The 26,453-nt window shown below is 39.6% G+C and overlaps 3 protein-coding genes across 3 annotated transcripts; all 3 read left to right on the top strand.

Moving 5' to 3' along the window:
- The first annotated feature begins 3,747 nt into the window (after positions 1–3,747).
- LOC115951909 lies at positions 3,748–4,416 on the top strand. The gene has a single exon (XM_031069033.1). It carries the CDS (start codon positions 3,748–3,750, stop codon positions 4,414–4,416), a length of 669 nt encoding a protein of 222 aa, XP_030924893.1.
- A 105-nt stretch (positions 4,417–4,521) lies between these two features.
- On the top strand, positions 4,522–5,295 carry LOC115951910. Its single transcript, XM_031069034.1, has one exon. It carries the CDS (start codon positions 4,522–4,524, stop codon positions 5,293–5,295), a length of 774 nt encoding a protein of 257 aa, XP_030924894.1.
- A 16,185-nt stretch (positions 5,296–21,480) lies between these two features.
- On the top strand, positions 21,481–25,247 carry LOC115953277 (proteoglycan 4). Its single transcript, XM_031070872.1, has 5 exons — positions 21,481–21,892; positions 22,139–22,244; positions 22,833–22,956; positions 23,261–24,202; positions 24,460–25,247. Exons 1-5 carry the CDS (start codon positions 21,685–21,687, stop codon positions 24,868–24,870), a joined length of 1,791 nt encoding a protein of 596 aa, XP_030926732.1. The 5' UTR covers positions 21,481–21,684; the 3' UTR covers positions 24,871–25,247.
- The last annotated feature ends 1,206 nt before the right edge of the window (positions 25,248–26,453 follow it).

Genomic DNA, 26,453 nt, shown 5'->3' on the forward strand with positions numbered 1-26,453 from the left:
TCATCACAAGTAGTCACTCCTCATTCATAGCTTTCACAAATCATGTACGAGCAGCTTTTAATTTGGAAAGATATATAGCTTTTAAACTTTGCTTCCAAGGAATATATATAGTGGTTCACTGGCTCCCATCAGCGCGTGAGAGAACCCCATTCTTTGTACGGACTCGCAGGAGAATCTAATATTGTTTCATGATTTGGAAATCTACAAAAACAATGATAATTAGAGCATTAAAGCATCTATAAGTGGATGCAAACTTCTTATCTATTTTACATGAAGAAAGTTATTTTTTTTTTTTATACATCAATTTTTACAAAATAAATATATCAGTTTATCTATTTTACACATTCATACAATAAAATATTCATTTTTTTACAAATTTTTATTATTCTCTCCCTCACCGCCCCTCTCTCTCACAGACCCATCACTACCAACGATCCCTCCACACCTAGCCACCATCATCACCACCCAATCACCATCATCAAGAAAAACCAACCCACTCAATCCGAAACCCAGTCAATCCCAAATCCATTCAATCCCAACCCCATTCATCACCTACCCAACCCGAAACCCAGTCAAGCCAAATCATCACCCACCCAACCCGAAACACACTGACGATTTGATGATTTGATCAGCGTGGTTTGATGATCGGAGAGGCCTTCGTTTGATGATTTGATCGGCGTGGTTCGATGACCGGCGGCAATGGAAGATCAGCGTGGTTCGATGATCGGCATGGTTTGATGATCGGCGATTAGCGTGGCTTGATGATTTATCGGCAGCAAGTAAAAGATGATCGGCAGCAATGGAGGATGATTTGATCAAATGAAGAAAAGGAGAGTGAGGTGAGATGACCGAAACCAGAGACAATGAGAGAGAATAAATTATTAAAATAATAAATAGAAGACTACAGTACTGATGTGGAGTATTTTTTAGGTAAAATGTGTAAAAGTGGTGTCTTTTTCTATTATACAAGACTTTGCATCCACTGATGTGGATGCTCTTAGTATTGGTGGTGCTAATTAAAAAGTCATATTATTATTTTTAGCATCACCAATACTAAAAAGTATGCTGCAATAGTGAAAGGAAAGCCAAAAAAATTGGCGGTTGAGCTACAGTTCACAACCATCTTATTTTGTTGAATGCTAAAATAAAACCATTGATGTTAGGTATTCTGTAAAGTGGTGTGGTAAAATAAATAAAAGTAACTTTTTGTGGTGCTAAATTGCTAATTTTTTTGCACCACCAATGCTAATGCTCTAAGGAGAAAATGGTTGAGGTACAAGCCATTAACTCTCTCATACTTAAATTAGTAACTCTTCTTTTTTTCAAAAAAAGAAAAGAAAAAAGAATTAGATTATTTTCTAGTGATTCGAATGTGTAGTCATTTTCCTGAATCTTTGTTGTGTTTAATGTGAGATGATGATTGTAATTAACTAGGGTGATTTTAAGAACATGAATAATGTGTAGGTTGACTCACTGGGTAATTATTGAGTACTCCCGTATTACAATAAATGCACACTTCCTCATTTCACATAACTGTAGGTCTCACTAATGAAATTTATGGTAAGATTCACAATTCATGTGAAAAAGGGAAGTACGCATTTATAATACTCCCGAAGTATTTAATAATTTTCCTAATTCACTAGATAGTCACTAGACTCACCACCTCCATGGAAATGGTCTACAAGGTTCATAATTACTCATCTTATTATATATAGGATGCTTACCTAGTCAACAAAACTTTTTTTTTTAGCTAAATTTTCCAAGTGAATTAGTGGTAATTAAATTAAGTAAATGGCGTAGTGATAGGGTTTGATCGAACTAAATGGATGATATGGACCAAGCATTGGTTACGTCAATAGCATTTTCTTTTCCTAATTTCAAACATATTGGAGAAAAATGAAAGAAACTATTATTGAAAACATATGCAGCAATATGAAAAGATAAAATTCGATCAAACTTCCATTACTAGAGACTGGCTTTGGTCAAGTGCAGTAGAGCATTGAATCTAAGTTTTGTACTATTATTAAAACACTTTTTTTTTCCTAATATTGGAGTAGGTACTTCCCACTAGTGAAGCCTTTCCATTTACAATTTGTTGTTTGTATTAGTTTTTTTATTTAAAAAAAATGATTGACTATTCAATCATCTGATGTGTTTGTTTGTATTTAGATGTGTTTTATTGTTAAAAATCCTCTCTAGAAGTTTGATCTTGTAACCCAATTATAAACCAATTATAAACCATAAATTTTGCAATTGTTTTTTTTAGTTTAGATATTATATTGCTTTTATTCTCTTTGTAAATTACAATAATTAAAGTGTACAAAATTTTTTTGAGAAGAAATTAAAGTGTACAAAATTAGGGAAAATTACCATAAATTTTGTATATTATATGTCCGTTTGGATAGCTTATTGTTTGCCAGCTTATTTTACTATTCAACTTATTTTTGCTACTATTCATAGCCCCACTGCACTTTTTGGTATTGTAGGGGCAAGGGCCCAATATCATATATTGGGCTTTGGGCTTCATTCGGGACAATTAACAAGTCCGAGGAGGGGCAAATAGTTGTTAAGGGATCCCCAGTTAAAATCTCATAAGCAGGAAATGAATGGAACATGATCCGAGGAGGAATACCTCCTCGGATGCGACGAATGTAGCTCAAGTGTGTACTCTAACAATTAGAGTGACCTTCCAAAAGGCTCTAACGATAGGAATGTGCCTTATGAACATATGAGAAAGAAGGAAACTCAAAATATCTAAGGAAAAGCTGCTATCATCGCATTAAATTCATTGCAGCTACTTTTCTGGCCGCATTTATGTGGAGAAGATCTCTGAACAGTGCTGCCTTAGCTATCACAACTCACAGAAGGCTGAAAGGGGTGTCTAATGGGACGGGCACTCAAGTAGGGACTCAGATAATCAACAAGTGTAGAATCAAGATGGCCCAAAAAATGTTATATAATGTGAGAGACCCTCCATGAGAAGGGGATCGGAAAAGAGAAAGAAATCGGAAAAGAGAAAGAAAAAATATTATAGCAATCTAAATCATTCCGATATCCAAGAGTGATCATTATATATAGGTCTAACCTCCTCATAATGAAAGTCTATTGATGTCAGCATCCTTTATTTGTGTTTGATCGTCATGCAATTCAATACTAGCCATTGTCCAACTCATTAAGGCCTGGTTCTTTGACCAATTCTCTACAAATTTATTGTATTAGGCTCATTGGGTCAAGACTCCATACATTTTGGGCTTGGGCTACAAATTGTGACCCTACAATTGGCGTCATTTGTGAGAAGAACTTGGGCATCAGTGAGTGCAATGATTAAACATGGTGGGATTAGGTCCGCACCAAGCAGGTCCACACCAAACGGAGCATGCAGGTTCTCAATGACAGGACAATTTCCTTAACCTTGAACAGGAAAGGGATCAAGAGAAATATCGAGAGGGTATTGTGCGTACTACCCATACAAGCAAAAGCCATTCTAGGGTGGGAAGTCACGTGTCCCAAAGACAAGACAATAATAAAGTCCTGCAGCAAGAGATTGATGAATTAAAAAAGAAACTACATCGTGTGCAGCGGAAGCGATTCCCTTCCAGTTTGGATACGTCCTCTAATGACGAAGGGGACAACAATTATAGGCAAAGGTCAAGAACCCCACCGAGTAAGACCTTTTCTTATGAGGAAGAGCACCACCATAGACGCAGACACAAAAGTCCGTCTCGTAAAGGCCTAGTAAACGACGCCATGAGTAAGGCATTGGATCGGATCTCTAAGTCACCCTTCACACGCAAGATAGAAGGGGCTAAGCTCCCTCGGCAATTCCATCAACCTACTTTCACCATATACAATGGTCGAACGGACCCCGTAGAGCATGTAAGCCAGTTTAACCAAAGGATGACCGTTCACTTCAAAGACGAGACTTTGATGTGCAAAGTATTTCCGTCTAACTTGGGACCAGTGGCGATGAGATGGTTTGATGGCTTGAAGCCAAACTCCATAGTTTCCTTTAAGCAGCTCACCCAGGCCTTTGGCTCTCGCTTCATCATGTGTAGTAGGGTTTCTTGGCCTTTAGATTCTCTACTGTCTTTGTCCATGCGAGAAGGGGAGACCCTGAAAGCCTACTCGGACAGATACTGGAAGATATATAATGAGATAGAGGGTAACTTTGATGACGTTGCCATCAACACCTTCAAGAGTGGTCTCCCAGCTGAGCATGGTTTAAGAAAGTCCCTAACAGGAAAGCCTGTTACCAGCTTGCGCCAGCTCATAGACTGGATTGACAAGTATAAAAAGGTTAAAGAAGACCAGCAATTGGGTAAAGTTAAAGCAAAGATTATCCCTCAAGAGAGGAGGGACTTCAGGTCGGACCGATTTAATAACAACAACCGACCGAGGAGAGACTTTGCAGGATAATTCGCATCTGCCGACGCGCAGACAGTTAATGCTATGTTCCGAGATCTAGTGCATCAGGTTCTGGAGAAGATAAAAAACCAGTCATTCTTTAAATGGCCAAATAAGATGGTAGGAAACCCCATGAAGCGCAACCAAAACCTGTATTGCCAGTACCACCAAGAGCCGGGGCACACCACCGAAGATTGCAGGAACTTAAGGAACCACGTAGACCAGCTGGTCCAAGAGGGAAAATTAAGGCACCTCCTGCATCATTCCAGTGGTCAACAAGAACAGGCGAATTCGGAGTTCCAGAGAGACACCTCCTTAAGACCTCCTATAGGCACAATAAATGTCATTCTTGCTGCTCTGGGAAGGACCGGCTCTTGTCCTTCCAGAGTGATGTCTGTGGCTCGACTATCCATCAAGGACGACGATCGGAAGTCCAAAAAGGCCAAGAAGGAAGCCTCACCAATGCTGGGCTTATCGGACGAAGATAAGATCGAAACCATCCAACCCCATGACGATGCTCTAGTAGTCACACTTAGGATAGGAGGATATGATGTGAAGAGAGTGTTAGTAGATCAGGGCAATGCCGTGGAAGTAATGTACCCCGACCTGTACAAGGGGTTGAACTTAAAACCTGAGGACCTAATGCCGTACGATTCCCCTCTAGTAAGTTTCGAGGGAAATACCGTTACTCCAAGAGGCCAGATTAGACTGCCCATACAAACCGGTTCAGATGTGGTAGAGGTGGATTTCATTGTGGTTGACGCTTATTCACCCTACACAGCTATTGTGGCTAGACCTTGGCTTTATGCCTTAGGAGCCATCTCTTCTACTCTGCACCAGAAGGTGAAGTATCCGTCAAAGGGCCAGGTTAAAGAGATTGTGGGGGATTAGTTTGTGGCTAGACAGTGCATGGTCGCTGCCATTTCACGCCGACCCAACGCTGAGCCCTCTGCCTCCGCTAAAAAGGGCTTATAGCAATCAACAACCCCGGCATTGCCCGGTAATGGATCAACCAAGGAAACGAAGTGTGAGGACCTAGAAAAGGTTGCTGTTGGCAATGATCCGAAAAAGTTCTTTCAAGTCGGCTCGGAACTACCTCCCCAAGAGAGAGAAGAGCTAATTGGGTTTCTCAGAGAAAACATGGACGTATTTGCGTGGGACGCCTACGAGGCCCCAAGGGTTGATCCGAGCTTCATCTGCCACCATCTAAATGTTAACCCATCCATTACTCCCAAGAAGCAACCACCTCGGCGCCCGTCAAAGGAACATGCTAACACTATTAGGGACGAGGTGATGAAGTTTAAAAAAGCAGGGGCTATCAAGGAAGTTTTTTACCCTGAGTGGTTGGCCAATACTGTAGTGGTAAGGAAGAAGAGCGGAAAATGACGAGTCTGTGTAGACTTCACGGATTTGAATGAAGCCTGCCCAAAAGATCCATTCCCTATGCCTCGAATAGATCAGTTGGTAGATGTGACCGCGGGCCATTCTCAGATGAGCTTCTTAGATGCCTTTCAAGGATATCATCAGATACCATTGGCCGTAGACAACCAAGAAAAGACAGCTTTTGTCACTCCTATCGGAAACTACCATTACAAGGTGATGCCTTTTGGTTTGAAAAATGCAAGGTCCACCTACCAAAGAATTATGACTAGAATGTTTGAACTGCAGCTAGGTAAGAGCATTGAAGTCTATATAGATAACATGGTGGTAAAGAGTAAGGTGGTGTCCGAGCACGTGAGAGACCTCGGAGACATCTTTGAAATTCTGATGAGACACAAGCTGCGTCTCAATGCATCCAAATGTTTATTTAGGGTAGGATCGGAAAAATTCTTGGGCTATATGATGACCCAAAAAGGGATCGAGGTCAGTCCCGATCAAATCAGGGTTGTCAACAGCTTGCAACCGCCTCAAAATCCTAAGGAGGTCTAAAGGCTTACCGGTATGATTACTGCCTTAAAGCGTTTTATTTATCAGTCGGCAGACAAGTGCAGACCCATCTTCCTCTTGATGAATAAATGGAAGGGATTTGAGTGAACTGAGGAATGTGCTTTGGCCTTCCAACAACTTAAAGAATATCTATCCTGGCCATCAATCATGTCCAGTCCCGAGGCCGATGAAGTCTTGTTCGCCTACATCGTTGTGGCCCCTCATGCAGTAAGCCTAGTGTTAATATGAGTGGACAACGGTGTACAACAACCAATTTATTACGTGAGCAAATCGTTGCATGAAGCCAAGATCCGTTACTTACCACTAGAAAAGGCCATCCTAGCGGTGGTTCAAGCAACACGATAGCTTCCCCATTACTTCCAAGCACACACAGTTATCGTTCTGACCCAGCTTCCTCTCAGGTCCATACTTCAGAGTGCCGATTATACAGGGAGAATTGCTAAATGGGGCACGATTCTAGGAGCTTTTGACATCAAGTACATGCCTCGAACCTCCGTCAAGGGCCAAGTCCTCGCAGATTTGGTGGCTGAATTCGCTGAACCCTCGTTAGAAGAAGAAGCAAGGACGTGAGACATGGATGAGAAATCAGTTGGCACGATCTCTCTACAAGGGCCCACATGCTGAAAAGTATATGTTGATGGCATAGCAAACCAAAGGGGCTCTGGAGTGAGGCTAGTTCTGATTTCCCTTAAAAGGATTACCATCGAAAAATCACTAAGACTGGATTTCTCGGCCACGAATAATGAGGCTAAATATGAGACCTTACTGGAGGGGATATCCATGATTTAGAAACTGGGCGGAAAAGCAGTAAACATGTTCTTAGACTTAAGACTGGTCGTTGGCCAAGTGAATGGGGAATTAAAAGTAAGAGACAAAAGAATGCAAGGATACTTAGACCAAGCTAAACGCCTATAGTCACATTTCAATTCTTTTAGCTTACTGCATATCCTTAGAAGTGGAAACACACATGCTGATTCCTTAGCCACGCTTGCCACTTCCTCGGCTCAAAGTTTACCCCGGGTCATCCTTGTGGAAGATCTATACAAACCCTCAGTAACGAAGAGAGGAGTGATCCATGTCCACCAGGTAAGAGTGGGACCTAGCAGGATGGACCCTTTTGTACTGTTTCTGAAGGAAGACATCTTACCTGAAGAGAAGACCGAGGCTAATAAGATACGGAGAAAAGCTTCTCGATTCTAGCTATCCGTGGACCAGAAGCTATATAAACGTTCCTTTTCTGGACCATACTTGCTCTGCTACACCCTGAGGCCTCAAAACTAATCCTGGAGGAATTACACGAAGGGATTTATGGAAGCCACACAGGAGGCAGGTCCTTATCTCCTAGGGCCATCACCCAAGACTATTGGTGGCTAAACATGCAGAAAGAAGCATATGAATATGTGAAGAAATGTGACCAGTGTCAAAGATTTGTGTCAAACATACATCAACCAGGAGGGATCCTCAATCCCCTGTCCAGCCCTTGACCATTTGCTCAGTGGGGCTTGGATATCGTCGGGTCCTTTCCCAAGGCAGCAGGGAACAAAAGGTATCTACTCATCGGCACTGACTACTTTACTAAATGGATTGAAACTGAACCTTTAGCGAACATCAGAGATGTGGATGCCAAAAAGTTCATCTGGAAAAATGTTGTTACCCGATTTGGGGTCCCTCACTCTCTCATCTTGGACAATGGTCTTCAGTTCGATAGTAAGGCCTTCAGGAGGTACTGTTACGAATTGGGAATTACGAATAGATATTCTACCCCAACCTACCCCCAGGGGAATGGACAAGCCGAGGCTGTTAATAAGGTCATAGTGAACGGACTTAAGAAGAGGTTAGATGACGCGAAGGGAAGATAGGTGGAAGAACTGCCACATGTCCTGTGGACATATTAAACCACACCTCGCAGATCAACAGGAGAGACCCCATTTTCGATGACTTACGGGACCGAGACTGTTATTCCTCTAGAAACGGGCTTTCCAACGCTAAAAACCAGCTCATTCTATCCGAGCAATAACAATGAGCTGCTAGAGAAAAGTTTAGATCTCATTGAAGAAAGAAGGGAAATGGCAATGGTCCAATTGGCGTACTATCAATACAAACTTAAGTAAGGTTATGATGCCAAAGTAAAGTTAAGGCCACTAGTGCTTGGTGACTTAGTGTTGAGGAAAGTTCTAGGTACTGTAAAAAACCCAGCATGGGAAAAGTTAGGGCCAAATTGGGAAGGGCCATATCGCATCACCTCAGTGGTTGGTATAGGGGCATATTTTCTAGAAGATTTAGATGAGCATGTAATACCCCGCTCTTAGAATGTAAATAACCTAAAAATGTACTATTATTAATGAAAATTTCATTTCTCGATAAGTTCTTTTGTTGTATAAAGGTATCGCGCATCTTGTCTCTCAATCTACTCAAGTATTAAACAGAACCTAAACTCTGCATGGCTCTTCGGACTACAGGCTTAGGGAAAATTAATAACTTTTGACATCTACTCAAGTATTAAACAGAACCTAAGCCCTACATGGCTCCTCGGACCACAGGCTTAGGGAAAATTAATAACTTTTAACATCTACTCAAGTGTTAAATAGAACCTAAACCCTACATGGCTCCTTGGACCACAGGCTTAGGGGAAATTAATAACTTTTGACATTTACTCAAGTGTTAAACAGAACTTAAGTCCTACATGGCTCTTCGGACCACAGGCTTAGGGGAAATTAATAACTTTTGACATCTACTCAAGTGTTAGATAGAACCGAAGCCCTACATGGCTCCTCGGACCACAGACCTAAGAGAAATTAATAACTTTTGACATCTAATCAAGTGTTAAACAGAACCTAAACCCTGCATGGTTCCTCGGACCACAGGCTTAGGGAAAATTAATAACTTTTGACATCTACTCAAGTGTTAAACAGAACCTAAGCCCTGTATGGCTCCTCGGACCACAGGCTCAGGGGAAATTAATAACTTTTGATATCTACTCAAGTGTTAAATAGAACCTAAACCCTGCATGACTCCTCGGACCACAGACTTAGGGGAAATTAACAACCTTTGACATCTACTCAAGTGTTAAATAGAATCTAAATCCTGCATGGCTCCTTGGACCACAAGCTTAGGGGAAATTAATTACTTTTGGCATCTTTTCAAATATTAAATAGAACCTAAGTCCTGCATGGCTCCTCGGACCATAGGTTTAGGGGAAATTAATTACTTTTGGTATTTATTCAAGTATTAAACAGAACCTAAGCCCTATATTGCTCCTTAGACCACAGGCTAAGGGGAAATTAAATACTTTTGACACTCAAAGAACACCTTTATAAATGTTAAACAGAACGTGAGAAACAAGGTATATTACTTACTCCCTTCAGATTCAACATTCACTATGTAAGAATTAATCTGTATCACAAATGTAAAATAACTCTATCTTGCTGATGCGTAGTTAGATTTCTTGAAATGCCAATAATGAATTACCGTTGGAAATGGAGCAATAGCAGTTCAGGCTCATTTGTAATAACGATAAAAATAAAAGCAATAAAAATAGAGACCCAAGGAGTAGAAGGAAAGTTCATTCATTAATTTGAAGGAAATTACACTACAAGTAGTGGCAGAAGCCACAGGAAAGGAAAGTTAAAAAAGAGAGTTACAAAAGAAAACCCTATGTCTAGAATTCTAGGCCTTATCCTTGGGAGGATCTTTCTTGGGATCAGTAGCCTTGGAATGAACACCATCAGCTTTGTGTTTAGACTCCACGTCCTTGGCCTGGGAGAGCACATCCTTGATTGTGAGGGAGTCCTCGAAAGGCTTATCCTTCATTGAGCTTCCTTACCCACTCCTGCCCCCTCAGGAACTTCGGCATCAGGAAAAAGGGCCTGGGTAGGAAGGAGTTGCTCAGAAGGAGGGTCCGACTTGAGGATTTCCCAAATATCCTTCGGGAAGAAGATGTTTTCGGCCCTCCTTAGCTCGGAGTTTGTAGGGACTCCCGCCCGGTCCATCACCACTCCCCATGACTCGGCGCAGTAATCCCTGCAAACTATGGCCACCTCCTCCGTTAGCCGTTTCTCCGTATCCAGCACCCCATGCTCATAGGATGCCTTCACTACGGCCTCGGTGGCGTCCCTGGCCATCCGAGCAGCATCCTTGGTTTTCTGTAGCTTTGCTTTGAGGTCCAAAACGGATTGCTTCTCGGTGGCCAGGTTTATCTCAGTGATATGTAATTTCTGGCGCTGATCCTCTATTTGCCTCTTCGTAGTCTTTAGGCCGGCCTCAGCGCTTTGATAAGCCTTATCCGCCTCCTTTAATTTCTCGGCCAATTGGGCATGTTCTTCTTTGAAAGCCCTAAGGGCCTTCTCAACTTTAAGGCAAGAGTTGGCCTCAGCTTTGACTTCGTCCCGAGCATTCCTGACTCACTCTTCTACCACGTAAACCTGCTGAGTAAGCTATATGACAATAGCAGAATGATCAAACACATGCATGTGAATAAATGAAAATACTAGCGTTAAGCTCAGAAGAGTAGTGGCTGACTTACCATGGCAAGGTCCTTTTCAATGACATGAAGAAGTCGAGTTGCCTAATACGCTTAAGGCCCTCCATATCCCAAGGGAGAAGCAAAGGTTGCTCTAGGGCCTTGGCTAGAACGGAGGCATACCCCCTTTGGGATTCCCAGATTGTGGAGTCCCAAGGAATAGGGACACCCTCCACCTCTAGTCGAGGAGCCCAAGAGCGCTGCCCTTGGCATACATCAGCTTTCTCTTGGCTTTCCACCGACTTGGCCCTTTTGCCCTTGGGATCTTGGCCCCTCTTTTGTTGCTTGGTCCCCTTCTGAGGCTCCACCTCGCCCTCTTCCAAATCTTCAATTAGCCTCTTCTTCCTCAAGTTCGAAATGGCCTTAAGTCTAGGGTTTGTGGGAGGAAAAAGAGGGGGAAGAGGAAGACTAGGAGGAACTTGGGTCTTAGGAACCTCCTTCGATGTGGACCCTCTGTTCCTATTCGACAACAGCCCCTTCAAGCTCGACCTTGGCTTCAGATCCATTCCCTCTTCTTCAATTTCTGAGCTGGAGTCAACCCGAGTGATGACTAGCCTCGGAGGATGAGTTGTGGAAAATCTGTCGGACTCGTGCTCAAAATCTGAGAGCTTTACAGGTCCTCTTGGTGCTCCTTCTGCCTTCTCAAAGTGAAACTGGTCGATCTCAGCTTCAAGGGAATGACGAGAAGAGGCCGACTCCTCTCTCAAAGCTGCTACCTGGAGAGGAGCGCGTTGAATAGGCAATTCAACGGGTGGGAGATCTCTTCGAGCCAAGAATCCTGGCTTGGACACGTCTATACAGTTAAGCCTAGAATCACCAGCCTTTATTGCCTGGCCCATGTCTTGGAATATGCGGGACAAGGGTTCATAGTCCAAAATCAGGTGGGCAGCACGCAATTGTTCGTCTTCACTGATGAATAGCTCGGACCTCAGTAGTTTGTTAAGACCCGGTACGTTAACGTGGCTAAGCCTTGGACCAACGTGGCTTTTATCTGCAACCATGTCCAAGGAGGCAATCGTGCTTAGAAAAATAGAAACTGTTACCCGAGAGGGAGAAATATTAAAATAATTATGAAAAATATATAGTCTATGAGAGGGCTAAAATCCTTGCTTAGGAACCTACTCTTAGGATACCCTACCTGGATCTCCCGCTCTAGTTGGGCAATGAAGACTGTCACTCCACTCCCCGGAGACGATAAGTAAGTCGTCCTTCATGCCTTTGTTTGATTTGGGAAGGCACGATATCATTCTGACAACGTCGGACCGGGACTTGAGATAATACCCCGTGTTGGTGAGCTTGTGGCACTCGTACATGTGAACCACGTTGTGCCACGTAAGCCCTAAGCCTATCTGCTCATTGAGAGTGTCTACACAACCTAGGACCCTAAATAGGTTGGGGACGCATTGATGGGGAGTTAGTCTGTGATTGAGTAGGTAATCCCTGGTTATTCTACCCATGGGAAGCGTCATTTTTCCCTCTATGAAAGCAATCATGGGAATGACAACTTGACCCACGTCGTTATCAATAAGAACTTGGTCTGGGGGACAATACTCCAAAACCACCCCCCGGGGGATATGGTATTTAGCCCTAAAACCCTCCATATCGGCCGGTGAGTCTACTAAATGCTTGAACCTACCCATCTAAGTAAACAAAAATGACGTGGAGAAAGGCTTCCAAAAAGAAAAAGGCCGAGGAAGAAGGTCGAGAAGAAAAGAAGAATATGAAGAGATAAAAGATTTACGGGAACACATATGCTAATCTTTGAAACCGTTAGGAAAATTTGCGAAGACTTCTTATAAGAAACAACTATGGAGACTCAGTAATTTAGAGTGTTCTATGAGACGGAGCGCTGGAATTCTCTGGAGCACTTGAAGGTTTTTGAAGAAAAGAGAAAAATGGTTTCCCTCAAGGCTTTATATAGAAGGAGAAAGTAAGTGGGAAGACTCCCGCTCAAAATTCTAGGGAAAAATGCCAATCATTGGATTAGTGCCTCACCGTTGGATGCGGGGGACATAAAGCCGCTTGGAGTAATTAATGACGCCTCGTGGGCTACGAAGCATCAGTGACAATTATGAGGCATGTAAAACTACATTCCCACATGTGTGAATCAAAGAATTAGTAGGTCTTATCCCTTAAAAATCAAAACCCCACTTTTCCTCCTCGGATAAGAGGGAAAAACCAGAATTTTGAGGGGCTATTGTAGGGGTAAGGGCCTAAGATCATATATTGGGCTTTAGGCTTCATCCGGGACAATTAACAAGTCTGAGAATGGGCAAATAGTTGTTAAGGGATCCCCAATTAAAATCTCATAAGCAGAGAATGAATGGAAGATAATCTGAGGAGGAATACCTCCTTGGATGCGACAAATGTAACTCAAGTGTGTACTTTAGCAATTAGAGTGACCCTCCAAAAGCTTTGGGCTTCATCCGAAACAATTAACAAGTCCAAGAATGGGCAAATAGTTGTTAAGGGATCCCCAGTTAAAATCTCATAAGCAGGGAATGAATGGAGGATGATCCGAGGAGGAATACCTCCTCGAATGCGACAAATGTAGCTCAAGTTTGTATTTTAGCAATTAGAGTGACCCTCCAAAAGGCTCTAGCGATAGGAATGTGCCTCATGAACATACAAGAAAGAAGAAAACTCAAAATATCTAAGGAAAAACTGCTACCACCACATTAAATACATTACAACTACTTTTCTGACCGCATTTATGTGGAAAAGACCTCTGAACAGTGCTGCCTTGCCTACCACGACTCACAGAAGGCTGAAAGGGGTGTCTGATGGGACAGGCACTCAAGTAGGGACTCAGATGATCAACAAGTGTAGGATCAAGATGGCCCAAAAGGGGCTATATAATGTGAGAGACCCTCCATAAGAAGGGGATCAGAAAAGAGAAAGAAAAAAAATATTATAGCAATCTAAATCATTCTGATATCTAAGAGTGATCATTATATACAGGTCTAACCTCCTCGGACTGAAAGTTTATTCATGTCAGCATCCTTTATTTGTGTTTGATCGTCATGCAATTCAATACTAGCCGTTGTCCAACTCATTAAGGCCTGGTTCTTTGACCCATTCTCTATAAATTTATTGTATTGGGCTCATTGGGCCAAGACTCCATACATTTTGGGCTTGGGCTACAAATTGTGACCCTACAGGTACTATTCATAGGTATCACTGTACTATTTCAGCTAACTTTTACCTTTATTCTACAATGAAAGTTCAAAAACGTGTACAAAAACACCTTTGAACGTTTAGACCCCCAAATAACAACTTAATCAATTCAAGCAATATGTCAAACAACTAGTGTGCGGAAACTTAACATATGCTATCAAACGAAATTGATTAAATACTATCTAAGCCATAACAGATTAATATCCACAGCAGATAAATAAAAAGGCAAAGATAGAGAGGAAGGAAGATGCAAACACAAAGACAACACGCGATGTGTTATCGAAGAGGAAACCGAAGCCCTCGGCGAAAAACCTCTCCGCCGCCCTCCAAGCGGTAATCAATCCACTAGAAAATATAGTTGGGATACAAGGACAGCAATAGACCCTCCAAGCCTAATCTACCCAGTGCACCTAAGCCCTCCAAGCTTCTTGCTCCAACGAGGTTACGCCGAACCTTTTTCTTTTCTAACTTCCCGGATTCCGCTACTAGACCGTAGCATCAACCAATGAAGATTGGTTCCTTCCTAACTGCTTCCCAGAAATCCAAACAGCAGTCTCACAATGATGATGATGATGAGAACCTGGTTTGGTATAAAGCCTCTCAAGGATTTGACAATGGAGAGGAAGAGAGTTGAGGAATTTGAAGAGATTCTAAGGTAGAGATTGTGGGTGAAACAATCTGGTTTTTCTTTAGGGTTTCTCTCTCAAAATTCTCTCTGGAAGCTCTCTTTCAATCGTGGGTAATAGGGGTATTTATATTGGAGTGGAGAGGAATGTGAAACGTCAGGTTTTTACAAAACAGGGGTGGCTCGCGGCTTGACCTCGCGGCTTGACTAAGTCGCGAGATCCAGTCGCGAGATAACCGTATGGCCAGTTGTCTTGTTTTGTCCTGTAGTGCTCTAGCTAGCATGACTGTTCATCTTCCAGCATGCTTGGCACGTGTGCAGCTTCTGGCGGCTTGCAGCCGCGAGTCACCCGCGAGTCCCAGCCGCGACACTCTGTTTTCTTGCACACTCTTGAGCAAACTTCACTCTATCTCACTCACTACCCTTACATCAAACCCACCTAAATACAGGGTTACTAAATGCTGAATTACAAGCAAATTTGGCACGGAATGAAGCCAATAAGATGGTTGAATAAATTCAACCTTACATACAATACTTTCAGTAAAAAAAATTCATGTTCAGCAAATTAAGCGAATCCTAAACAGACTTTACATGTGTGAAAAAATGTGGTTTCAACAAGACTAAAAGACAAAGAAGAGAGCAAGAATAAAATCTTTTAACAATTAATTGTCGGACCCATAAAAAAAAGGATAGTTCACAAATCGTAATCAATTTCCAAGTCAGGCATAGGCACTCTGCATCTAAAATATGCCAATAAGATTAGCGTAATACTATAACTACAAATTATTTTACAATATTTTTATAAAATGTTAATGTGGCCAACCTCTTATTAGTTTTCATCCAGGCCTACCATTAATATCATTTTTTTTTTCATTTACCAATAATCACTTACCATCAGCAGTTTGTAAAAAAATCTGTAAAGTAGTTTGTATCTCTAGCATTATTTATAAGATTAACCGATATATATACAAACCAACTTGATATATACGGTTTTTTTTTTTTTGATAAACAAATATGTTTTTTTATTTTTTAGCTATTAGCTTAAATGCCTGAGATATTTTAAGGCTTAAACAATTAAAACTTATACTAACAATGAATAATTAAAGTGATAGTTTAAAACAATTTCAACAAAATTTCAATTTCAGTAAAATAGGCGGATCCTAAACATACCTTACATGTGTGAAAAAATGTGGTTTCAACAAGACTAAAAGACAAAGAAGAGAGCAAGAATAAAATCTTTTAACAATTAATTGTCGGACCTATAAAAAAAAAAGAATAGTTCACAAATCGTAATCAATTTCCAAGTCAGCCATAGGCACTTTGCATCTAAAATATGCCAATAAGATTAGCGTAATACTACAACTATAAATTATTTTACAATATTTTTATAAAATGTTAATGTGGCCAACCTTTTATTGGTTTTCATCTAGGCTTACCATTAATATCATTTTTTCATTTACCAATAATCACTTACCACATCAGCAGTTTGTAAAAAAATTTGTAAAATAGTTTGTATCTCTATCATTATTCATAAGATTAACCGATATAGCATAATATACAAACCAACTTGAAATATACTGTTTTTTTTTTTGGATAAACAAATATATATATATATATATATTTTATGGCTATTAGCTTAAACGCAAGAGATATTTTAAGGCTTAAACAATTAAAACTTATACTAACAATGAATAATTAAAGTGATAGTTTAAAACAATATTTGCATTAATTAGTTAACTGCACCTCTTTAAAGAGAACCTAAGTTATCTGTGTACTTCCTAGATTGAGATCAAGCGCAATATCTTAGGTATTGCACCTCATGCAATTACTTTTAATGGTTGAAATTGATAATTATAAAAAACAACTTTTAATCTTAATCATTAATAATAAAAAAAAGTAAAAAAAAAAAGACTATGAAAAAAAAAAATAAAAGTTAAAAAAGTAAAAAGTGGAAAAATTTTGTAAAACAAGTGAGGTTAATTGCACCCGGCACAATATCCTATGTACTGCACCGATCCTAATCCGCACTTCCTCTCCCACTTTTCTCCTAGTTCTCAGGCTACCCACAAGTATATTTTGTCCACTGACACGTATCTCTTTATATATACATCCAAGACATGAAAAGAAAATTTTAAAAACAATAAAGTGGCACTGTATTTGGTAAATCCATTTTTATTTAGGGAATGTTAACTTGCACTGTAAAGTGTTCGTTATTGGTGATATATTATGAGATTTATCTAGTAAAAATTAGTATTAATTAATGAAATGACTAAAAATAATATTGAAGTGACAAGTGAAATTTATAAAGTTAACTTTATTTGTTCTATATCTTATAAAATTAGTCAAAATTTTGACAAAATGTTAATTTTACTGATATAAAGTTATTTTTTAAAGGTCACTTGCGATGCCCCCGTTAACACTACTCTTTATTTATTTATTATAAGGTTAGTAAATCAAAATATTTGGAGAATAAAAAGATAGCTTTTTCCTCTCTCTCTCTCTCTCGGATCTGTGTGACACTGTGGGGCTGTGTAAATTCCAAAGATACATGGGCCACCTAGCACCTGTGGGTCGCTCTTTTCCCGGGATAAGGATATGGTGAGTGGTGACTTTCCCAGGCCACTGTATGCTCTCTCTGTCGGACGTAGACATTGTTCATTAATTGTGGAATGCTAATGCATAAAATCCAAGTTCCCTTAGGGGAATAAAGCACTATCACATGAACTAAGTCCATCATCTATCCTTTTGTGTCTCCTCCTAAAAATTAAAAAGAAAGAAAAAAAAAATCCATCATTGTGTGGTTCAATGCTATTATCGCTATCATAACTCTTTTATCCATGTCAATGAAAACACGGAAACATTGCTAGGAGTAGATTCGTGTACTAATTATAAAAAGTATTGTGTTCATAGCATTATTTCTTAGCTAATTGTCGCATTTGTTATTAACTATATTCACCCAAATGTATATGTATATATACAAGTTAATGGCGCACTGAGTATTAACGAGCAACTGTGATAATATCACCTTACAAGAATTTTGTATCTGTAAAATGATGATCATGTCAAGAATGCGCAGTGGTGATAAATGTGCAAATTAGTGAAATCGAATAAACTTAATAAGTTTTTTGTTTTTTTAACAAAAAAATGGGTAGGAACGACCAACATAATAATCCTACTTAGAATGACCATAATAGCACCCTACTCACTACGTCCGAGGCCTTACTGGGATGTAAGGAGACCACGATGAACTATAGTTTCCTAACACCACGAGGGACGCTAGCGAGCTTTGAGCTGCTGAGGGAGATTACCAAGCAAGTCCAGATTCAGACTCAAACCTGAGACCACACACTCAATGAACACTCTCCCAAAACCGCTAGACCACACCACCTCGGTGGTAACTTGATAAGTTTAATGAACTATGAATAGAAAGGTTCAATAATAGAGCGAGCTCACGCAAATGACTGATACATCAAACAGTCCCAAGTCCAAAATTAAACTTTGCTGTTTAAAAAAAGAAAAAAAAGAAAAGAAAAAGAGAGTCCTAAATTAACCAGAAGTCCATAACAGTAATCATGGAAGTCAAGAATATCGGCTCTGCCATATATAGGATAGGTCTCTTTATTATCATACGGATGGTGTTGTCGGATTGTTTCTTTGCAACTGTGAACGTGTTTTATTCGAGGATGCATCACATGGCTATCCTGTTGGGCTAAGCATGTTGGCCCATCCACGTTCCACGCATCGTTTTCTCGTTTTGGTCCAGCCATGTGATGTCTTCACTCTACCTCTAATTCAATTGGAGGATTTTCGTGCCCTGGCATTAGGATACAGTGTGTATTAATATACGATATGGATTGGTTGGTCCTCTCGTACCTACGCTATTTTTTTTTTTTTTTTTAATACAGTGTGTATTTATTTTATTTTATTTTATAAGGATATACCGTGTGTATTAATGTCGAAGAATTGCTTCTGTTTGTGTTCCTACTTCAATGGTGAATAAATGTATTAATGTCTCATACAATAATACTAATTAAGTTATTACAACAAAAGCCACTATTGGCTCTGATGGGTAAAAAATTGTGCAATATTTGGGCCTGACGGATTCGTAATCATGGGCTGACATTAAGCAGGGGCCCAAGGCTTAGCCTCGCTTAAAATGCTTGATACGCACGTTTAAAATCCAAGGGAATCCCAGAAAATCAGGAGGGCAATTCTAGAAGATCCACCTTAATGATGAGACTCGCTCTACAAGGAAATATTTGCCCATCACGTTTGGGATTTCAGAGTCCTAGAAGGAAAAGACTTCTAGTCCAAGGTGGAAAGACCTACTTTCTTCTACTATAAAAGCTTGAATACTCTCGCAAATCAAGGTACGCAAAAAACACCCTCTCTAGCACTCTAGAGTTGAGAACAATACTAACTTGATCGTTGGAGGGTATTGGGTCGACACCACACCGGTGCCCACGGCGAGATCACTTTCTTTTTCTTTGCAGGTTGCTAGTTGCGGCGAGCGTGGACTGTGCGGCTCACTGGTGATTTCACGGCATCATCAAGCTCACTTATATTATAGAGTACATATAAGTATGTAACAATCTCCCAACTATGTAGATATTGTTCATTTAGAACCCATATCTCTCATGGTTTTGTTCTTTCCTAAAGCACATAGCAATGGAGGAAAATGTCTCTACACATTAAAGGGAAGTCATTCCTTATAAGCACATCCTCATATGTTTCTCTAGACGATGTAGGATTCTATGAAATCCAATACCCCTTTTGAACCACTACAGTACACCTTCTAGATTAGGAGATATGATATGACTAGGGGCTAGGGATCTTCATAACTAATAGTCTCTCTACATTTTTTCGTATATATTTAGCTCCAATACTTGAACAACACAAGTATAAATGTACACCAATCAAAGAGAGAGAGAGAGAGATGCAATTAGACAAAATATAAAAAAGAATGAGAAGACTAGTACGACTATACGTGTCCTTATAGTATAATGAATTATATGAAGACCAAAAAAAAAAAAAAAAAAAAATCTAATTGGACAATAGGTGTCGCCTCCCATATCGTCCTTATTAAGAGGGTATTAAAGGACTTCAAAGCATGCTTGTGGACGTAATAGTTGAAATAAATGGATTAATTTTAATCAAATATAACAAATAGAGTGATGCCAAGATAATATAAATTTTATCGTATTAACTTCACATACTGATATGTCAACTTTTAAAAGTGTTAAAAGAAAAGTATTAGTTAAGAAATTTATTTATTAAATTGATGATATGATGCTAATCAATTATTTAAATCTTAGTTCATGAACATTTTATAGTAAAACTGATAATATTTTAACATTTTCTTGATATTAATTAAATTATTAATTGAGACTCTTTATGATCTTAGTTTAAAGAACAATAAAAGGAAGTGCATGCAAGAAATACATATCCAGAGTTGACAAAATGTAAAGTTATGAAAAGTGAGTAATCAGTATTTAAAAGAACAGTTAAGTAATTATGTCTTCCTTAAAACTATAGAAATTAGTTGGCCTAAACTACCTTCCTTTCACTAAACCTTGCAAAGGTAGCAGCTCTCACATCATTATCCTAATCTTTGGAAAGAAACAAATATAATTAATCTAGTGATTGACGTGGAAACTTATTCTATTATAAAGTCCATTTTCATTTTCTTTAATAATTGCACAAGCATTTATTTGTTTAACTTGAACATGAAGTAGTTAATTAAGACAAACACCAAGTTCGTCGGTCTATAGTCACAGGAAGTTGTTATGATTTATGACCAAAATTTCTATTTCCTTTTTATTTTATTTTAATGGAGACCACTTTTCTAATAGTGGTTGCAGAGTCGTTTAGATATATGGCTTTCATGTTACACCATGTTACTTAATTGTCAAACTTATCCAATTTTTTAGGGGGGTGGGGGTTTCAAAAATCAATGACCTTTAGTGGATGGGCAGTCATTTTTGTCCATTTTCTTATGCAATACAATAAGTCTACAATAACTATCAGCTTATCAATTTTTCATAATTATTGAGATTTTTTTTTTTTTGAGAAACCATAATTATTGATATTAAATATTAAGATTGATTCTAATCAAATTTATATAAATACTTTATCCATAACCTAAAAATAGGATATTCTAAACAAAAATTAAAGTCGATAATTATTTAAAAAATTTACAAAAATTATTGTGTTACTAGTACTACTAGATGCAATAATCCCATAAACTAATAGCCATTATAATTTATAAGGTTACATAATCATGATTGTTTGAAAATTTCTTATTTTCAATAACTTCTATAAATAGTACATAAATCAAGCAAAATTCAACTTATAATCCAGTACCAAACGGACAAATCTGACACCGTAATGACAGCATTTATATGTATAACCAAAAAAATTTCAGAGCTCTTGGGAAATGTATCTCTCATAATCATCAGCAAGAAGAGGAGGGGGGCATAAATTTCAGGTAATTGATTTAACATCACAGCCAATGATTTTCAACGAATACAGTTGAGTTGAGGGATTAAAAATAAATAATAAAAGAATAAACGACGATCACAACACACTCACAAAAGAAAGAAAATCATGCGCCTATTAGCAGCACAATTGGTTGATTGATGCGTTTTCGTTTTTTAGCTATAAACACGTGGGGAGCCTAAAGAGTAACCAAAAGTGCCAGGTGTCAGTTCACGATCAATGATTATCAGGTTGGTAATAATAGTAATGCCCACACTGGATCACAGATCTAAACCTCTCTCTCTCTCTCTCGTGAATTGTGACGTAAAACTTAAAAGAAAGCTTCGCTTTGCATCCACTACTACTTGCTCTCTCTCTCTCTCTCTCTTGCTTTCTCTCTCTAGCGCTCGCTCTCTGAGTAGATCGCATTTTTTCTTCTCTGCTAGCATTTTTTGTGTGCTTTAGCTTAGACATGGTGGCGGCATTGTTGCTATTATTATCGTTATCGTTGTGATCGTGTTCGTTGGTAGAGAAGATGAGTTATCGGAGTGTGAGGGAGTCTCTGATCGGAGGGAGGAATATTCCGGCGGTTTCGCAGCACCGGCGAGGTCATAGTCTGACCTCGATTTCCAACTCCAATTCCAAGGTCAACAGCTCCGCCGCCGTCCCCGACGAGAATTTGGATCTCTTCTCCAAAAATCGCCGCACTCTCTCCGTCACGTCCTCCGACGAATCTTCCGACGGTACGTCGCACTCACAAAACCACGTCGTTTCAATCATTTTTGAGAGTGGTTGAGTTGTGAAACGAAAATTGAAGCTCGATCAGTTGCGTTAAACTACGTCGTTTTAGTAATTGTGCTTTGGAGTTTGAACTGTTATTTATTTTTCAGTTTTCAATTGGGGAATATTCTTCTTTTTTGTTTTTTTTTTGGTATATTTAATTGGTGCTATTATTCTTGTCTTATATATTGGGAACCCACAATACACAGTTTCAGTGAAGTTGGGGAGACTTTCAATTGGATCAGCAAAAGTGTCTCGAAGTGGGATTGATGATCTTTTGTCATCTACAGATGGAGGAAAGCATGATTATGATTGGTAAAAAATTTCAACACTTAATTTCAAGTTTTCATTTTCATTGGTTCATCAAATTCAGATCTATGTTCTATTGACATTGATTATGTCAAACTAGCTATTAGCACAATGTGTTTTATAGTTTCAGGTTTAAATTAGTCCATATTAGTTGAGTTTCCATTCTTGGCTTTTGAATTCCTAATAAGTCAAGTATTAATTTTTAATTACACATCTTCTTCACATTTAAGTTTTTATTGGTGGGTTTTAGTTAGCTTAATTGGGAAACTCTGTTATTGTCGAATATGGGACCTAAGTTCAAATCCTGTCCAACACTAAAAATAAAAACTAATGGTTGTTTTGACTTGATGATAATGAGCAATCATTATGGAGCTGATGCCAAAGGTTTCAAATTTTATTGTATCTATCAAAGTTCATTCCTTTGGTTGTCCTTAATGCATGCTTAAACTTGTGCCAAAACGAGCGTTCTTTGTTTCTTTATATTTGGGTGAAGTATGGATTGCTGTGTAAAATTTGTTGAGTGCTAGTGGTTAATTTTGGAGATATCATCAGCTTGTTTGATTTGTAAGTGTTGTTGTGGATTTATGTTATTAGGCTTCTCACTCCTCCTGGAACTCCTGATTTTCTTTCGTCGGGGGGAAAAGAGTCTCAACCAATTTCAGCAGCTCCGAGAAGTAGTTCTTTAGCTAGATCAACTTCTGCCGTAAAGTCTTCAAGGGTATGCATCACGAACTCCCCCACCTCCTTTTTATTTCTATTTACTTGTTCCCTGAGAATTTTGGTTCAGAAATTAGATAATTCCAAGTGTCTTTGCTAAATGTTTTATCTGCATTTCAAGCATACTGAGTTACTCTCTTCTGGATAAACAGAAATATTGCCTCTCTCATGATGCCAGAATTTTTTTTAAGCAAAGATATCTATTTTAGACAACTCAGTTGCTGATAATGATATTTAATGGAATACGCCTTTTGAAGTTAGAATTATATATGAATGACTAATATCTCAAATCATCTCTGTTTCAGCTTTCTGTATCACAATCAGAGAGTAACCATACATCAAGACCAAGTAGAAGCAGTTCCGTTACACGTTCATCCCTCTCCACTTCACAATATAGTACCTATTCCTCAAACAGATCCTCCTCAATCCTTAACACAAGCTCAGCTTCAGTCTCATCTTATACCAGACCATCGTCTCCCATCACCCGCTCTCCATCTACAGCAAGACCTTCTACTCCATCCTCCCGCCAGACACCATCGCGCTCCTCAACTCCTTCAAGAGCACGTCCAACCCCAACTAGCTCTTCCATTGACAAACCTCGGACATCACTAAGCTCAAGACCCTCAACTCCTAGTTCTAGGCCCCAAATTCCTGCAAATTTGAATTCCCCTACTGCTCGATCAATTTCTCGTCCATCTACCCCCACTCGTCCATCTACCCCCACTCGTCGAAATTCATTACCTGCTGTTTCTCAAACTGTTGGTCCTTCAACTTCAGTTGGGCGCATTCTATCAAATGGGCGTGCTTCAGCACCATCATCTAGACCAAGCTCACCAGTTCCACGAGTTCGTCCCCCACCACAGCCAATTGTCCCCCCTGATTTTCCCCTTGAAACACCACCAAATCTCAGAACAACTTTACCTGCAGACAGACCAGTTTCTGCTGGTAGGTCTCGTCCAGGTGCTGCTGCCACTGTGAAAGGGAACTCAGAAGCTCCAGCTCCCACCAATATATCAAGAAGACAATCATCGCCTATTGTCTCAAGGGGAAGACTTACTGAGCCTACTGGAAGAGGCCGTGTACATGCCAATGGACACCATGCTGATGTTCATGAGCCTCGGAAGCCCTCACATCTCCCAGAGTTAGCCATGAGGAAACCTGTGAAGAGTTCAACAACTGCCACAGAGAGCACTGGATTTGGAAGGACTATCTCAAAGAAATCACTGGATATGGCTATCAGGCATATGGTATGCACTAATTACTCCCAGTACAGGACGGATAATTTCACCATGTTGGGTGACTAAAAGATTTTGTTTGGAAGTGTTAGAATAATAGCTAAATGATTAAATTCATAATTTTCTAGCAGCTCAAGTCTGTAGGATGAGTGGTAATCTATTATGGTATCAAAGTAGGAATTCAAACCCACGAGTAGAAATTTGTCAGAGCAAGTTAGTTCAATTGTTTTAAATAAAGCCTAACAATTTATGTACTTTCTCTGATGTAGGATATAAGAAATGGCACGGGGAACAATCGTCCACTTTCAGGCACCACTCTCTTCCCTCAAAGCATACGATCTGCCACACAAAAAATCCAATCCATTCGTGCTCTGAGTGCTCCACCACCCATCATCAACAATGGAAGCCTGCAAAACAGCAAGCATGGAGTATACTCAGAGAATGGAAACAACAATATTAATAGGCCTGTGAATAATGGAAATGAATTGGATGATGGAGGACGATATTCTTCAAGATTGGGTGAAGTAGATATCTATGAGAGCTCCCGATATGATGCAATATTGCTCAAGGAAGACTTGAAGAATACAAACTGGCTGCACAGTATTGATGATAAGTTCGACCAAGGACCAATCTTTGATAATGGATTTGAGTCCCTACCAGAACCGTTTGGCCTATTATAGCATCTTTTAAGTGGGATTTCGATTTGTTACTTATTTTTTGATTATTGTTTTCTTAATATTTGGTTCTTTTAAAGAATGGAATCTGTCAAGATTGATCACTGAAAACAGGAAGAATGAAGAGGTAATATGTGTTTTCTGATGAGAAACCAATGGGATCGTTGTTGGTTTTATGTTACTGGTAAACTGCACTGCAAAACTGAGATTGTTACATTACATTGACCTGTCTTGCGGGATATAAGAGCAATATCCCTCCTTAGGTTTTTACCCAATCATGTAAGCATAAGTGGTCCAAATCCAAATACTTGTGTATAATCACTTCAATGTATCTCATGGATCATAAAAATTGAAGGGAAAAAAATCTTATAACTTTCTTGGTCTTTTTTTTTTTTTCAATGGAAGAAAGCCAAGGATAGAATTTTGTGAATAGAGAGTAGAAGATTTTATTCAAGTCAAACTATATGGACATACAGATATCAAAGCTATTGCCAATATATGTGGTCATCTACATTCCCATGTAGCAGCACGATGTGATAAAATATCAAGCTGGGTTACTTAATTAGCTGACCCGTTAATTTTGTGTCAAGGATCAGAAATTCAGTATAAAAAACAAAATAAACTGTACGAATTGGAAGTAACATGAACTCTGGATTGTTGGGCTGTTTATGGATAATACGGATGAACTCGCTAAATTTGGCCTACACAACCATTTGTGGTGTGCTTGAGAGAGAGAGAGAGAGGGGAAATAAAAAAAAGAACAGCATCAAAGGCCGGGTGACCCAGCAACCCAAACTGACATGGTGGTGGGTACTACAATAGTACAATGGAACGATGTGCCAAAGTCCATTGGGCCAAACTTAGGCTGCGTTTGGTTCAATGTAAATCGAATTCTGAGTGTAAAATGAATGTAGGGGAAAATGAATTCCCATAAGGAAATTAAAATCCGGGCGTTTGGGTGTGCAATGAAAAATAGTCCGAAAAACAATTTCCAGTGTTTGGTAATATTCTGAAAATGCTATTTTCCTACAAATTTTTCACATTTTCTCAACTTCCAAACAAATTTTATATCAGAAAATCCACCACCACCCACACATCAGCACCACACAAAACCCACCACCACACAATACAAAACACCACCAAAACACCACCACCCACACCACCACAACAACAACAAAAAAATCAGAGATCAAAGAGAGAAAGATTGAGAGATTAAGGGAAAGAGAGATAGATTGGGAAAGAGAGATCGGTCTTCAGCGTCGGCGACGAGATCGGTTTTGAGTGGGTTGAGAACAAGATCGGTCTTGGGTGGTGACAACGAGAACAAGATGCAAGGCGATCGGAGAGGTGGGTCTTGGGTGTTTGTGGATCAGTGATGAGGGAGGGTGGGTTGAGATGAGGGATCGATGATGGGTGTTTGTGCCGGAGCTTGGCTGGGCAGTGATTAGGGATCGGTGATGGGTGTTTGTGTCGGAGCTTGGCTGGGCGGTGATGAGGGATCGGTGATGGGTGTTTGTGTCGGAGCTTGGCTGGGCGGTGATGAGGGATCGGTGATGGGTGTTTGTGCCGGAGCTTGGCTGGGCGGTGAT

The sequence above is a fragment of the Quercus lobata genome, chromosome 7 (genome assembly GCF_001633185.2).
Source record: "Quercus lobata isolate SW786 chromosome 7, ValleyOak3.0 Primary Assembly, whole genome shotgun sequence".
Classification (NCBI taxonomy): domain Eukaryota; kingdom Viridiplantae; phylum Streptophyta; class Magnoliopsida; order Fagales; family Fagaceae; genus Quercus; species Quercus lobata.

Bases quoted from the DNA above. Each gene is read 5' to 3' on its own strand.
- LOC115951909 (XM_031069033.1), top strand. From the start codon at position 3,748: ATGAGTAAGGCATTGGATCGGATCTCTAAGTCACCCTTCACACGCAAG.
- LOC115951910 (XM_031069034.1), top strand. From the start codon at position 4,522: ATGGTAGGAAACCCCATGAAGCGCAACCAAAACCTGTATTGCCAGTAC.
- LOC115953277 (XM_031070872.1), top strand. From the start codon at position 21,685: ATGAGTTATCGGAGTGTGAGGGAGTCTCTGATCGGAGGGAGGAATATT. The intron at 22,245-22,832 runs GTAAAAAATTTC...TTATGTTATTAG, and splicing joins GGAAAGCATGATTATGATTG to GCTTCTCACTCCTCCTGGAA. The intron at 22,957-23,260 runs GTATGCATCACG...TCTCTGTTTCAG, and splicing joins CTGCCGTAAAGTCTTCAAGG to CTTTCTGTATCACAATCAGA.